This window comes from Leuresthes tenuis, unplaced genomic scaffold, assembly GCF_036924035.1.
Source record: "Leuresthes tenuis unplaced genomic scaffold, fLeuTen1.0.hap1 SCAF_6, whole genome shotgun sequence".
NCBI classification, from domain to species: domain Eukaryota; kingdom Metazoa; phylum Chordata; class Actinopteri; order Atheriniformes; family Atherinopsidae; genus Leuresthes; species Leuresthes tenuis.
The window spans coordinates 16,190,312-16,205,984 of record NW_027325360.1 but is presented as its reverse complement, the minus strand read 5'-3'; the positions used below and the strand labels follow the sequence as shown (position 1 = coordinate 16,205,984).

Below are 15,673 nucleotides of genomic sequence, written 5' to 3'. Positions count from 1 at the left end.
GCACTCTATCTAAATAAAATAAGCCACTGAGTGATCTGGGACTTTTAAAACCTAGGGTAATTCAGTCTTCTTCTTTTTTTTCGCCCAGCAACACTTGCTTTGCGAACAATAGAAAAATTGAGCCGGTTTCAGATTTGACAGCACTGCTCCAGACCAGTGACATCTGTCTTTATCTTGTTTATGTTTAGTCCAATTTTTTTTTTGACAGGTTTTATGTGTTAACATGACACTGAAGGGAAACAAGACCATCTGTTTTCATGCAGGAGGTAGATATGTGCAAGTGTACAATCTGTCAAATGTTTATGGTGTCAGCATTTTCTTCCTTTTTTCTTTTTCAATTCACTCTCCGCTCCCAAATGACCTGAAAACACATGGATAAACTTGTGGCTACACATGGATAAACTTGTGGCTACACATGGATAAACTTGTGGATAAACATGGATAAACTTGTGTGACCATTACATCCCTCCCAACTTTAACTTACGGCTGTTCATGCTCACCAATCGTGAGATCATTTTCTGTTTGTTTACTCATTTCTAACATAATTTGAGCATAACACCATTTGGATTTGCTTTCTTTCTTTTCCTCCTCTTGTTTTTGGAAAGGTTTGGAATTCCTATGAATATACCTCAATTTCAGAAAAAGTGGAAACGAACACTTTTTTTTGACATTCATGTCGACATCCTTACATAGATTTTGCATTCAAATGTTTTAGAAACAGATTCCTTCTCATTTCTCGGCATAGCTTTGCCTGCATTTTCTTTTTTTTTTTTTTTCTGAAAACCAAATTACCCTTTCTGAATCTGTCAGTCAAGTCATCACTTATGTGCAGGAAATTTCATTTGCAAATTCTTCCACTTTTCAGTTTCGGCTGCAACTCACACTGAGCTGACAGAATCAGGCTGGTGTAACATTTTTTTCTTCTGTTTCACAAAACGTCTGAATACATTTCATAGTTTTATCCTCTGACAAGAAGTCAGTTCTTGAAATCCACCCTTTTTAATCGCTCTATGTGTCAGGTTTTTTTTTTATCTCCCTCATTTTAGAAATTTTGGTGAAAAGTATTATGTTATCTGTAATATAACTCAACACTGCAGTGGATGTACAGTTAGCATCTAGAGTTCAGTGGAAGTACATTATGCTTATTGGTTAAAAGTGGACGGAAGAGTAGTTGGATTAATTCTAACGATGAGCTGATTCGTATGTATCAGCAAAATGTTCTTCACTTTAAATACTTACTAAAAAATAACCAAGAAAACAAACCACCTGCTATCTGTGACAAAATCTGGTGTTGAAGTGCAATAACAGATGATAACTTAGCGACAGCACAGGGGACAGATGGGTGCAGAGTCGCATCTGTCAGTGCCAAGGCCAAAACTAAAGTTCAGCCGATATTACAGGTGCACAACGCGTCTGTGGAAGTTACGTCGGAGATAGAACACTTTCTCTCTGTTGAATCTTTAAATAGCTGAACTTTCACTCAAGCTAAAGGTTTAGATAACTTGAGTTTCAGTGCAATGCTAATGTGTCAAACCTGAACATGCTTAGGCTGTTTTTCAAATGTTCCTTCTGTGTTCTACCTGGAGAAACCCGTGCAAATAGGCCTCAGTTTCTCAGGTAGAAGGAGACCTGAGGTGCACCACCAGCCCACGTGCATTAGTATTATTCTCTAAGCAGCAAGTCATTTGAGGGAGATGAGAACTTAGGATAATATATATACATTTCCAATAATGGATGTGAATGGGCTTTTGTTTTCTCTCTAATTTTCCTTTTTTTTATGATCTGCTTTTTCATAATGAATTTATGATGTAACAAAAACAAATTTGTCTTTTTAATTCTATATTTTTCTACAAATTCTTAACACATCTGCAGAGAGGTCTCTCCGTGCCCCAGTGCAAACTACACAGTGCCGCAGCTGGTTACTAGTTGAACTGCTCCAGTGATTTAATGCTATCTGTTTACATTTTTGGAATCCAGAGCTTAATAAGGCACATACATGGTGATGCAAAGCTTTAAATGTTATCGCTTCTATCTTTTCTTCAGCACAAGCTTATTCATTACCTCTCACTGAGTCACTAAATCCCATGGTTCTATTCATGGACCATCCCATATGCTTTCTTTGCATTTGTTTGAGTCCATTTGCCATAACTAGCTGTCTGGCTCATTTGAGCCGTTTACTTTAATTGCCTTCCTTTCCTCATTACTTTGGCAGTAGCATTCTCACTGGTCTCCACCTCATCCCTCGCCCGTCTGCCCTTCTTGTCATCACACAGTGCTTTTTTTTTCAGCTCATTGCAACTGCCAGCCTGCTAGTTGGCTCAGCCATAGTCCTGGTTTTCTTACTGGTTATAATTATCTCTTTAGCGGCCAGTTTTTCAACCCTTGCCTCTCTTGATGTACTCCCTCACTCTTTCATTTTAGGCTGTGAAGCCATGTCGGTCTCCCTTGTTTGCTTGTTCGCTCGAACACTGACATTCACACCAGTTTTAGTCATGCCGTCTTTACTGCTTACAATTATAGTGTTCTTCCCCTTTGCTGGCACTTTCCATTTGTTGTGTGTTACACAAACTTTTAACTTTAAAAGAAAAATATTTTTTTTTGTTTTTATTTTTTCATTTTTTCGCTCAAAGGCCCATCTTATCACTCTCTAAGTTGCAAGTTTCACTCCACAGAATTAACCTAGAAAGCCTGTGTTGTCTGCTCCGTCCCCTCATACGATTTTCTATTACTCCCGTGCACCTCTGGATTTCACTTTTATTTTCCGTCCCCTTTGCCTCTTTGCCAGCTTGCTAGTTATAACTGCCTCTTTGGTGGAAAGAACTTCCTGAATCCTCATAAGAAGGCCTAAGTCAGATTTGTGAAGCCCCATAGAGATGGTTTCTTGGGTCTTTATAAAACTGCTGAACCTGAAATAAACTGTTACGATCTTCTCTCATAGCATTTTCACATCTACTCCCAGTGCACACAAATTTTTACCCATATCCATTTTTATCTCCTTTCCTTTCCATTTCACCTCTTACTCTGACTTCCTTTCTCCTCCTCTGTCTTGTTGCTCTCCATTACCTCTACCAGTCTACCGTTCCTCTCATTTACCTCTCCCCCTTCTTTCCACTCTGTTAGCTTAACCTTTTTATTTATTCAATCAGCCCGTCCTTTATCTCTTCTCCTGTTTTTTCAATATTCCTTTAATGTGTCACGTGTCTCTCCAAATTTCTCAGTGTCCTTTTCTGTTTCATGCATAATTTCATCCTGAGTTTATCCTTTGCTCCTTATTCCTTGTTTTCTTCTGCAGAGCTCCTCTAACTGTGCTCCCTTGTGGTCCTATCAGTGACGTGCAGCTATTCAAACCCTGCATTTATTCTTCACATTGGAGCTGCTTTCAAATCACCAGAGAGAAAAAAAGAGATTGGAGGGTGCAGTGAGATAAAGGATGGGAGTGCAAAGGAGCAACCTCTAAAAGTTTACATTAAATCCAAAGTGAATCTACCCAGTGAAATGACCTGGCTTTGTTAGTAGCAGCGGATATTGAAAGAATATCCAAAACTATATTTACTCATTACAATGTTTACTGTGCCCCGCTTTGAATGATCTAGCTTCGAAGGCAAACATAAAAGACATATTGTAAATAAATGTTAACTTTTACTTTTTCGTACACAGTATTTCTGGGAGCCTGTTTTACTTATTTAAATAAATCTTTGTAGCAACTGTGCATGATGTAACCGACCTTTTCCATTCTTCTGCAGGTCTGGTGGTAAGAGAGGCCAGTATAGAAATAACGCGGCAGCAAGTCGAGGAGCTGTTTGGTCCTGAAGATTACTGGTGTCAGTGCGTGGCCTGGAGCTCCGCTGGAACCACAAAAAGCCGCAAGGCACATGTGCGCATTGCCTGTGAGTACACTACTGATGGCACACATGCATGATGAAAAAGTTAGAAGACAATGTCTACACATGAGAGAGTATATGGCTTATAAATATATGTGATTTAAAATGTGCTATATGATGCTCACAAATGCCTAACACGTTTTCATTCAAGATGAAAGTACACGCTGCGCACAGATACAGTCATCATCTCCACTCTGCTGGGTCCAATATCATAAAAAGAGCCTTGTGTGAGAGACAGTAGACTGGAGGATGGAGAAAGCTGACTACGAAAAATGATGATCTTATGTAATGCAAATAGAGGCCTCTCCACCAGCCTAACCACTGGTGTGTGTGAATTATTATAACACTCAATCATATGAATCCAGTGCAGTGGTGCGCATGTACGACACAGTTACACGTTTACTCAGTTGTACTTTCATTATCCTCACAAATGAGCAAACACACATGGCGACTGGCAATCTGTTGAAAAATAAAAAACACATCCGCATCAAGCAATCTGAAAAATGTATTGGTCATATACTATTAGTCAGAATTCATGCATACATTTGTATGAGATGTAAGGTACTGGATGTTTAAGCTCATCATTCTTCATATCATTCTGGCAGGTGAAAGCAACCCTGTAGACTTTTAGACTTGTAGATTTTTTTAACGTTTATGTGGTGAATATGGTTTCCTACAGCCAATCATGTTGCCACAGTTTATTTTGATGTCTGTCTTTGTTTCTTAAAGGGCAACTCGTGCCAAAGCGGAGTACCGTAGTGCTCGGAAGACACTCTAAAAAAAATCTAATTTGTGTTCAAAGCATCCACAACTGTAGAAGTCTTTCTAAATTTAAAATATCCTACAAATGAGGTTGGTGTATCTGTAAATGTAGAATGTGGATTTTTTTAGTGTTCAGAATTTTTTCAAATCTGGAAATGTGAAAAAAAAGGACAAATAAAGTATCCGTGTACAGCATAGCCAATAAAACATTGTTTTAGTAAAGAGGTCAGTCAATACTCTGACTTGTTCCAATATGCCATATGCAACTTTGATGTATTTTCCTGCTGCACGTGGCCTGAGATGCTGTCTACACAGCAGCAGGACACAGAGAAAAAGGAGCTGCAGAGATGTTGGAGGTCTGCAGTCTCTTTTATGACTGAGGGAAATATTCAAAACTAACCACTGGCAAAAAAAAGATTCAAAGGAACCATTGTCTTGTTTAGTAGATGAGTCACTGAGGGCATGTCAGGGTTCAGATTTTGATTTGGAAAAACTCAGGACTCAGTGGATAAAAATGCACTTCAAAACCGTTTACACTAAATGATACATGATGGAGAACTTTGCTGAGTAGAAAGTTTGCTCAATAATTTAGTTCAGTATCAGTAGTTTCCTGTTATGGTCTGGTGAAGAATTTAATAAGAGGACTGGGAGTTTGAAAATAAGGTCACCGAAAGAACACAGGGCAGACTAAAGCCAACCACACTTGATATCACTGTAGCAGACTATGTTACCATACAACTCTTCCTAAACAGTTATCACATTGGGAGATCAATCCAGAAAGACTCTAGAGAATAGAAAGTAGAGTCCATATGTGACTGATGGTAAGTTGACAGCAACCGAGAAGCAAGCGAATTAGGATGTATGATAGAAATCTTTTTTTCTTCCTTTCAACAAAACCTCATATGAAACAATGTATTGTTCCTTCAAAGTTGGTTTCACTGAGAACTGAACCCACAATAGTAGTATTCTAAGCGTCACTGCTCCAATCGATTCAGCCATATAAAACAACTGGGAGTTGTCTGGGCGCTCGGGTTATAGAAAGGTCGAGCAAAAAAGAAATGCCAATAACACAATCGACCCCACCTTTCAAGTTTACCTGGCTAATACTGACAGTTTGGATGTGCTCGGGTGCACTCTCAAACGAACTGGGAACTTTGACAAAGTACGTTCGGCAGGCACATGGAATAAAGTGCACACGTGCTCCATATATAGTGCTTTACCAGACAGCATCGTTCTAACAGACATGCACCCTTGAAGTCTTGTTTTCCCAGGTTGATCCTATTCCTGCCGAAGATGGAAATCCATCATGTTGACCCTTGTGTTTCTCTTCAGAGTGTTTTATTTGGGCATAAATGTGTCTGACACATTTACTTTTCAGTGCTCATTTGCTTTTATATGTATTTACATAGTGTGTTTTTAGCTATATGTTACTTTATTTGAATTTTGACCAATTAATAAGGAAGAAAAAAAAACTTGAACACATGACGTGCATTACACTTGAAAATTCCATAAAAGCATTGGTAACATAGTACGTTAATACAGAAGTTAAGTTCTATAGCATGTAGGCTAATTAACATTAACATTAAGTGTTAATTGAAGCTATCATAGATTATTTAAACCAGAGAAACATACACAAATTTGCAAATTGGCTGGAAAAATTGGTGACTCAAGTTTACACAATAAGTAACGCAGTATATGATCACACTTGTATGAACGTACCAAAGTAACATATTTCTCTGTTAATTTGGCAGCTTTTAAGTCTGAATTTCGAGCAGAAGCTCTGCAGTGTTTTGGTATGTGAGGATGTTTTTCTGTCTGTCAGCAGAGAGTTAGTGACACAGTCAGAAGTATCCTTCTAAGCTCTGCTAATAACATTCTGGAATGGAATAGACTGTCCTTGGGGTGCAATGAAAGCGGGGTAATGTGCTGTTTTTGGCTTATGTCTGGGCTGATGCATGCTGAGAAACAGATGCGGGCAAGTGTAGGTATACAGGTTTCCGAGACTCACGGTGTCAAAAGTATGAATATAGAGACGAGCAACACAGAAATGCAGTCGTAGCATTGTTCAATGGACAATATCACCTAATAACAAAGTAGATGACACATCAAGGTGTGCATGAGTCCCGGGATGCGTGTGTCTGCACAGGAGAGACTATGTCTGCATCACATCAGTTCTTAAATAACTTTGCCATGAACATCATGATATCACTTCAAGACAACATTTGATTAGTCCTTTCTGGGATTTTTTCTTTGTTTTATGTTTCTTTGCCTGCCCCAGACTAACTCATTAAAGTTCAAGAACACATGTTAGATACCTATGTGAGGCTTCAAAAGTTATCAATTTCTCATTCCACTACTTTGCTGCTGAGCTGATTCTATATACATGAGAAGCTAAAATAATTCTATGTTTGGTCTTATTTACAGCCAGTGTTTTGGATTGTTCAAGAACAGGCCAGTTTTTCCAGAAGCCGTCTGCCATTTTAAATCTTTTCAGAAAATTGAAGAGAGGGAAGGCTGTGTTGAATCAACAGCAATTTAGAGTGCCTTACTCTTTAGATCATTTCCTCATTTTATGTGTCAACTTGTCCACAAACAGATTATATAATTGTTGGAGGTAAAGTGGAGGGAATGTGATGGAAGACACCTGTAAGAAGGCTTGAACACTCAACAGATCAAGAAAATAAGTTTAAATTATTCTTCTCCTTCGCATTACACCAGTCTTTCTCCTCAGATCTCTTTCATTTCTACCTTTCCTCTCCGATATAGTCTGTTTTCCCTCTGACTTTGTCTGTCCGCCATCCTTCACTTTCACTTTTTCCATTATAACAGGGATTTCTTTTCCCTTAACCAGATCTGATTACACTCAGTCCTCTCTTGCGATAACCTTTTACTTCAAATCGACCCAACCTCCTGACCTACCATGCTTTCGACTCCTATTTGGATCTGCTGTTGTGATTAAAATGCTTCCTGGCAGCTGGAGCTTGCTGAGCAAAGTGTCTTTTCTACTGCACCGTGCAATGTGCCATAGCAATTCAGCATTTCTCCCCCTGCATTCTCCTTCTACACAAATTTTTTGTTCCTCTCTTATTTTTTATTTTTTTAACTACACAACAGTGGACACCTCATGTGCTGATTGTTTCACTCATTCATGCTCTCTTTTTTTGCCTCTATCTTTCTCATCCTTGACTATCTTCAGGGTCTTCTATATACATGTGCATATATATATGTGTATATATATATATATATATATATATATATACATATATGAAATTATAAAAAACTGATTAACTATATATTAAATATAATATATAAATAATATATTTAATACATATATGTATATATTCATATATATATATATATATATGTATGATATATGAAATCAACACAGTTTATGTCTGGGTAATGTTTGCGTTGCAGCTGTATCAAAGATGTATCGTTTTATTGGACTTTTGGAGCAGCACACTTCAACATATATTATGGGTGGTACAGGCAGATTACTTCAACTTCGTAAAGCAGATGCGACGGACACACACACTTCCACACGCTCACTCAGTCATGCAACATTGCGGGCACGTACACACAAGGCAACGAATCATAGACACGTACACACACACAAATGTGCATACATTGTCAGTCATGCTCTTTGGCCCGACGGCTATCAGGTCAAGTCTTTCTCCTTCAGTGGATTAGCAATACGTCAAGGTCACACACATACTCACATGCTCACAGACCTACACAGCTATATGCACACACAAGCACTCAGACACCCACACATTTCAGATGATGGCAATTTGTTCTGCCACCTTCCACTGAGACCTGTGTGTGCATAGCAATCAGGAGTCCAGACACTCAGAGGCACAGCAACACAGACAGCTACTTGTGTCAACTGGAAAATATCTGTTAGTGAGTTTATTTCCTTTTGTTTATGACGCACATGTCTGAAATGCATGTGTTTATTTTGTTTTCCTTCAATCGTGGCTGAATCAGACCAAGGAAAACAAGTCCCAACATTGGTTGAGTTGAATAATGTATTGGATCCTCTTTCTTCTCCATTCATGTAGGCCTGCATGAGGCTTACATCATGCATAAAATGTAATGCTTACAGTTGCAGTTTCAGTTATGCTTATTGGAGATTGCTGTGTGTTTTCTTGCTATATATCCATCTACATCCACTCTTACAAACATTTTCAGCTAAAAAGACCTTTTTTTTTTCTAAATGGATGATGTCACCAATCGGGTCTTGGTTTTTGGCATTTAGGATGACTTCATTATGGTCACAAACACAGAATAAACATTTTTCCAGTCAGAATCCACATAGTGTGCATATGTGTGTGGAAGTGTGGTTATGGTGTTTCACCACTGCTGTGAGCCACTGAGCTTTTTCCCAGATGTCAAGAACTGCTTCAGGGTACTCTTATGCGTTAAAGTGGTAACCCACACTGTTGATTTACTCACACAGAACTCACTCAGTCACTTTTTAAAGTGTGGGAAATAAAGAGAAGAAAACAAAAGCCTAACTCACAGGGAGGCAGAAAGTGTCACAGAGACATCTTATGAAAAACACATGTAAGTTATAAAGTAATTGTTTTAAGAAAACTCAGGGTTTTGATAGTTTTTCAAGTTCGTAAATGTAGCCAGCATGTGTTGCCTCGGAGAATGACACAGAAGTTATCAGCTTGGCTAATACACCAACCAAATTTTAAAGAGAGAATGTTATTTCAGATGAGAATAAACATGATCTTTGACTGAGGTAAATTATGCCGCAGATAGTTAATCATCTACACCAACTTCTAACGTTTACTGAAAACATCCTTTAGCCACAACATTCCATATTCAAGTTGTTTCCATTGAGGAACTAAGTGAACAGTCCACTCAGTTCAACTTCAGAATAAATCACTTGTATGTTATTTACAGAACTCACTTCAGGAAGCAGACAAGCCTCTGAGACAGGTTTTATCCTACTAAGTCTTTATGCAAACCAGGATCCACAGGACAAGTGTACGAGTGTTACGCTCCAGAGTGCTGGAATTGCAGTTGTTTACGTGTTCAAATCCTGACTTTGAATGGAAAGGCCTTGCCTAATGTCTTGAGCTGATCACAGGTTGTGAAGTTTTTAAATGACAGGGTGGAGAATTCAGGAAAAGGAGTGGCAAAGTGGAAAGAGACTCTTGAAAGTCAGAGAAAATGACTCCCCACATAACCACATTGAAAGTGGCTGTGATGCTCAAAGTCACAGTGTACTTTCATTTTGTCCCTATTTTATATTTTGGAGCTCTGTGGGCATTTCTGGATTGAACCTATGAGTGATCAAAGTTTGATTAAGACAATTCGCTTTTACAGCAGCACCTCTAAATACCAGAGGATGTGGTGATGAAAAGAGTACTAGAAAACTTGACTTGTGACTTAAATGAACTTGAGTTAGCTTGAAGGCTGGTAAAAATGTAATCACAATGTAGTGCAGGCAAATGTTTTTAAGGAGGAGTTGTATATGAAGCTTATTGAACTAAGATTGTAATGTTACAGAATAAAGCTTCTTATTAAAGCCCAATAATATTTAATTGCATGCACAACATCATACTGAGAACTATGCAGACAGTTGCTGCCTGGAAATACAATTGTTAGAATGCAAAACATTACAGCTGAATTGCTTAGGGTAGCCTCACTGGAATTAAAAATCAATAAAAAGGGACACTACAGGTCGTGCCTCTTTCATGTTAAATGGCATTTGTTTAACAACCTGTCTTTTATAGAAATAATAATGAAATCACAAAGGCATACAACCCGCTTTTATACAGTATGAACTCAAACAAAACTACACTCATAGCTCTGTTTTGCTCGACAACACGCTGATATTTGGTGTTCTCTTCATAACAATGCCATCACAGTTATGATTTGTTGTTGTCCTTATCTGTCTGAATGATATTCAATGCTCTGTCAATGCTCTGTCATTCTCAGCGCACAATAACGCTTTTGGTTTAGCCTTAGTTTCATTGCACTTATGAAACATTTCTAAAAAAGAACTGAGTGGAAATCTTCTTCACAATCAGAACAAGGACAAAAATGAACTGTCAAAATCTGCAGAAAGATGGTGCGCACCTCAATAGTACTGGTTTAGTTTCATCCTTGAATCTGGGATTCACTGGCATTGTAACTACAGTGACTTTTTTAGCAAGATGAGCATGTACCTGGTTATGCGAAACAATATGGGTTTGATTGATTTGATCACCGGGTAGTTTGGTAAAACAATAAAAAAAAATTTCTATACATGCATAGGCACAAAAGATGGCACCCATACCAAGTGCAATGATGTTCTCTCTGCATTTTGTGGAAGTCACAGCTTTTGATACTCCTCCAGCAAATGAACAAGGTGTGACGGTGACAATTAAAAACGTTAACAGCAGTGCGGCTTTTGCCTGGACATGGAGCACTGTCCTCAAGCTGCTCCACTCACGCCAGCAGTTTCTTTTCTGCTGGCTTTCTTCCATTTTTACGGTCCATTCTCACTAAATTTAGTATGACTGCATCATCCCACTGTAGTGATTATCACATGAGATGTTGCAAAGTACAATTTCTGAGATAACAATGCTGAAGTCAATGTAAAATTAGAAGCACAAAAGGCAAAGAAAACAAATAAGGAAAATTTTGCATCAATATCATATGGATTTAATGCATTTTTCTACATCCAAACAAATATATTTATATTACAATTCCAGATGTGTATATATATATATATATATATATATATATATATATACATACCCCCACCCCCCAATTGCATGCCACTCTGTAGGCAATTGGATGTCCAAATCATCTTCTCTGAGAAGGACAGTACTTTCCTCTTCCATTCCCAAGCATCTCGCATTGCTTTTTATTGCTTGAGCAGCTGCATCAGGGGAAACCGTTATGATTTGGTATGGGCAGCATGCAGGCAGAGACACCCATTTTGGATAATTGGTCTGAAATGTGCTTATGTAGAGTAGCCCCAGGCAACAAACTAACCACAAACATAATAACAGCTTTAGTTGAGTGATTGAAGAAGAAGTTTTAGACTGAGAAGGAAGGAGGTGAAAGGAAACATAGAGGGAGGGAGATGAAGAGAGAGGCAAAGAGGAGTTTGAGCTGGAGGAGGTCATTTTTGAATAAATGCTGACACTGTTTCATTGTAAATAAAAGAGAGTTCCCTCTGAAGAACACTTTACAACGTCTGTGCTGCTCAACTGGGTTGTAATTCTAAAAGGCTCTTTAGAGAATTTTGCACGGTTTTTGTTGTATGTATGAAGCTGGATAGTGTTATTTGCAGTTTGGGAGTGAAGTGGGGTCAGTGAATTAGCTTAGCTGTCCCTCCTCTTTTGTGCACATATTTCCCTTGGGCAAAAACACACACCTTCCAGTTTGAATTCCTGGTCTTGTGGTGTCATGAACGCAATATCATATTAGCTTATTATCTTTATAACACACAGGAAAAATATGAAAATGGCAGTATTTTGTCCACCACAGTCTGGCTTACAACTCTATTTGATTTTTTGTGTATATGCGTGTGTGTGTTCATCCCTAAGCAGTTTGCTTTAATCTCTTTTAATTTCATTCTCAATCTTTATGGAAATCAACTCACAGCCAACTCCTCATTTCTCCATCTCCCTTACTAATTAAGACCAGAAAATTGTTCCTGGGATTGCCTGGCATGAGAAAAGTGTGCTTCATCCCAACTGTCACCCTCTCATTTTCTCTTTGTGTCTTCAGTTGTTTTCGCTCATTTGTCAGTATGTGTGAAAGTCATCCGTACCGCCGTTGCTGTCTCCATATGTATTGTACCTGCCTGCTTGTCTTCATCTCTTATGTGCATTTTCCTCAGTGTGACAGTCCAACACTCTGTCTTTGTCTTTCAGTATCTGTCCATGTACGTGTGGGTAGCCATGTGGTGGATTTAGGACTAAAGCTTTGGGTGATTACTCCCATAATGAACCATCATGCTCTGTTCAGGCTGCCATCCCCCTCAGGGATTGACTGTATTATGAAGTTATCATTCAGCCTCAGCAGCACTCTGTGTCCTCACATAACTCACCTGACAAATATAGCTGTACACACAAAATCTGATGTTGCATTAAATGAAACTGTGTAGTTGAGAATTTTGGAAGTCTGAATCGCTTTGTGATTGGTGTTTCACAAAAATGTAGACAGCATAGTCAACAACATTCTCACACATACAAATTGAAAGGTGGCTAATGTTCTCTTAGCTCCATCCAGCTTTTAGCTCATCTCAATTGCATAAAAGGAAGGTTTTAGATTTCAAGTTTTCTTATTTTCCTATACATTATGCTGTATATGTTTGCCTCACATTAGATTCTGTTTGTGGCTGATACTGCCGAACATAGGGGAAAAACAGTGGTTGTGCTGGGATATTGGCAACATTAACATTCAAAATGATCATTCAGAGAGGAGGTTAGCGTTAACAGAATGGATCTTCACAGAAAGTAGCCCAGGTTTGAACACACCTCAGTCACTTTATTTTTCCCCTAGATCTCTTTTTTAAGAAGTTGCTAAAGGTGTTTAAAAAGTTGCTTAATCTACCAACAAAGGCACTAAGTTGGCAACTGCCTCTCTGCAGGGGAAAGCCAACAGCAGTCCCTCCTCCTGTGCATGATTGTGTTTTCAGTGTGTGTGCACAGAGAGCGGGGCTCACAGACGGGGTCCTTTATCAGTGTGGTAGTTAGCTTTGCCTTCTACACCTTCTATACAAGCACTTTGGATTACCATGACCTGGACTGGGAATTCATATTGAAATATATAGAATATAGTGGAAAAAAGAAATGATCATAGAGTATATGTAATAACCATGTGAATTTACTATTAAAAAAAGAGGCCTTGTTTTGTGCCAACTTGTCCATTTCTAACCCTTATATTCAGCCTCAGTTTCAGCCTAAGCCCTCACCCCCCTCTTCCTCTGGCTCTGTTTCACCCTGCCACCTTCTATATCTTTTAACCACTGTACAGTGACTGTCCGAATGAAATTCCCAGAGACTGACTCAGTGTTGACCAGTTCAACACAGAAACATTTTCTGTCGTGTATGTGTTTCTGTGTTTCCACAAATATTGTACTACAGCTGACAGATAAGGCAATTAAGAGTACACCTGGGAACCAGGAGAGTTAAAGGACACAAGGTTACAAATGCAACACACGCTGAGCTCTGAAGGTTTTCTGTCAATTTTTAAACTAAAGGGCAAAGGATAGATTTGTCTACCATAGCTGCAAATTCACAAAGTGTGGCAGTGTTATATGCAATGCAGTGCAAATCTTTATGTATCACTTAGATAGATACAGATATACACATATATTTCCATCATCGGTATATTTACTGTCCCCAGTATGTAATCCATTATCCCTAACTGGCTGACATTAATTTGTTGAATTCAATCATAAAGTTACAAATCTTTCCCTCACATGGAAAATACAAATATGTCTGACAGTAGTAGTAATTTATACTCATACAAAAAATAAAAATAACTGTTCAGAAATATTATGCAGTAAAAAAAAGTTTACCTTAACCGTTTTATGGGCCAAGCAACTTTCACTTGTTGACAGTACCTTATTCTCCGTTCAAACCTTGACGGGTCTTTAAGTCTCAGAAGTTACCCGATCAAACCATGAACCCCAAAAGTTCCAGCTGACTGTGATGATATCCAATATGCTTTCTGCCTTCACCACTTGTTCCCATTCAGATATCCATCACAGGATCAGCTCAGCACCATAAATACAGTTGCGTGCTAAACACAGTAACGCTGCTTCCCATCTCAAATTACAGTTTGCTTTATTAGTTCCCTCTCTGGTAGACTAATTATTTTTACATGTGGAAAGCTCATTTCCCAGAGCTGGGATATTTGATCACAATATATCAGAAAGGAGTTGGATAAAGAGCTGAGCAGAAACGGAGTTCATTCTGGTTTTTAACACTGTCCTATGCCTAAGATCAACCAAACTAGTAAAAGACAAGGCTAGAAAGATAGAATGTTAAAGTTAGAGTGTTAGAACCCTACACAGAGGGATATTGGCAGAAAGTGTTGGAATAGTTTTCAGAAATGAACTCAGACTGAGTAACAGTACAATAATATTAATATGTCAACACTTGACATTTAAACACTCAGTGCCTATATAAAACTATGTAAATAGAGATGTGAGAAAAACTCCTTTCCGCATAAAGATCAGTTTAATGAAATCGGCTTTTGATCCTGTCCATTCATTCATCCATGTAAGGTTTTTTTTAAATATATTTTCATTTAGTCTTTAAAAAGTGGCCTCTTTCACTCTCTCTGCTGTGTGTTTCCTGCATGTAATTATGTTAATATGTCACGAACATACCAGTCTACTTGTATTAACTTTTTTTCCCCTCAAAATGACTAAAGAAAGAAACACTCGAGTTCTTTCTGAAATGTTCAGTGAAAGAAATAGCCGTGCATTCCATGCTGCTTTGTAATGCTGTCATTTATCACAGCATGTGAACCATTAATGTGAATCATTTATTGTCTTTGGCCTGCTTGAGTTCCCTGAACTCTGGCAAATCCATATTGAACGAAGTGAAATATTCTGCATGGTGATGGAGAGGCAGGCATGCAACAGAGCAGCCTGTGGTTGTGTGTGTGAGTGTGTGAGTGTGTGGAGTACTACACAAGAATCAGTTGGCTTTCAGGCACATTAACAGTGTGTCTAAGTGTTTTTGCTTGTTGTGAACTGGAGAGTGTGAGAAGTCACCACCAACTAGGTAATTACCGTGTCATTGTTGCCACAGAAGTGATGATATGACCCAGGTTTACACTGCCATAGCATCAGATCCAGAAAAAACATTACTTTCCACTGAGGCATTTTCTTTTTTTTAATTATTTTTGATGTTGCCTTTCTTATATTCCAGTTTCAGGGTTCATAGACCGAATTTTAACACATGGAGCTTACCCAATTTATCTATTAGAATTAAAGCGTTGAATCTGAGTTGGCCACTGCTATCACCAAAATGTGAAGTATAACGAGGACGCGTTACAAG

General features: G+C 38.5%; 1 protein-coding gene across 3 annotated transcripts in view; it reads left to right on the top strand.

Annotated features, from left to right (window-relative positions):
• The window catches only part of LOC140309819 (netrin receptor UNC5C-like), a 184,125-nt gene that overhangs the window by 104,522 nt on the left and 63,930 nt on the right, over nt 1-15,673 (top strand). For all 3 annotated transcript variants that reach the window (XM_072387836.1, XM_072387835.1, XM_072387837.1), the window contains exon 3: nt 3,744-3,887. In XM_072387836.1, coding sequence (XP_072243937.1) covers nt 3,744-3,887 — 144 coding nt within the window. The remainder of the gene's footprint in view (nt 1-3,743; nt 3,888-15,673) is intronic.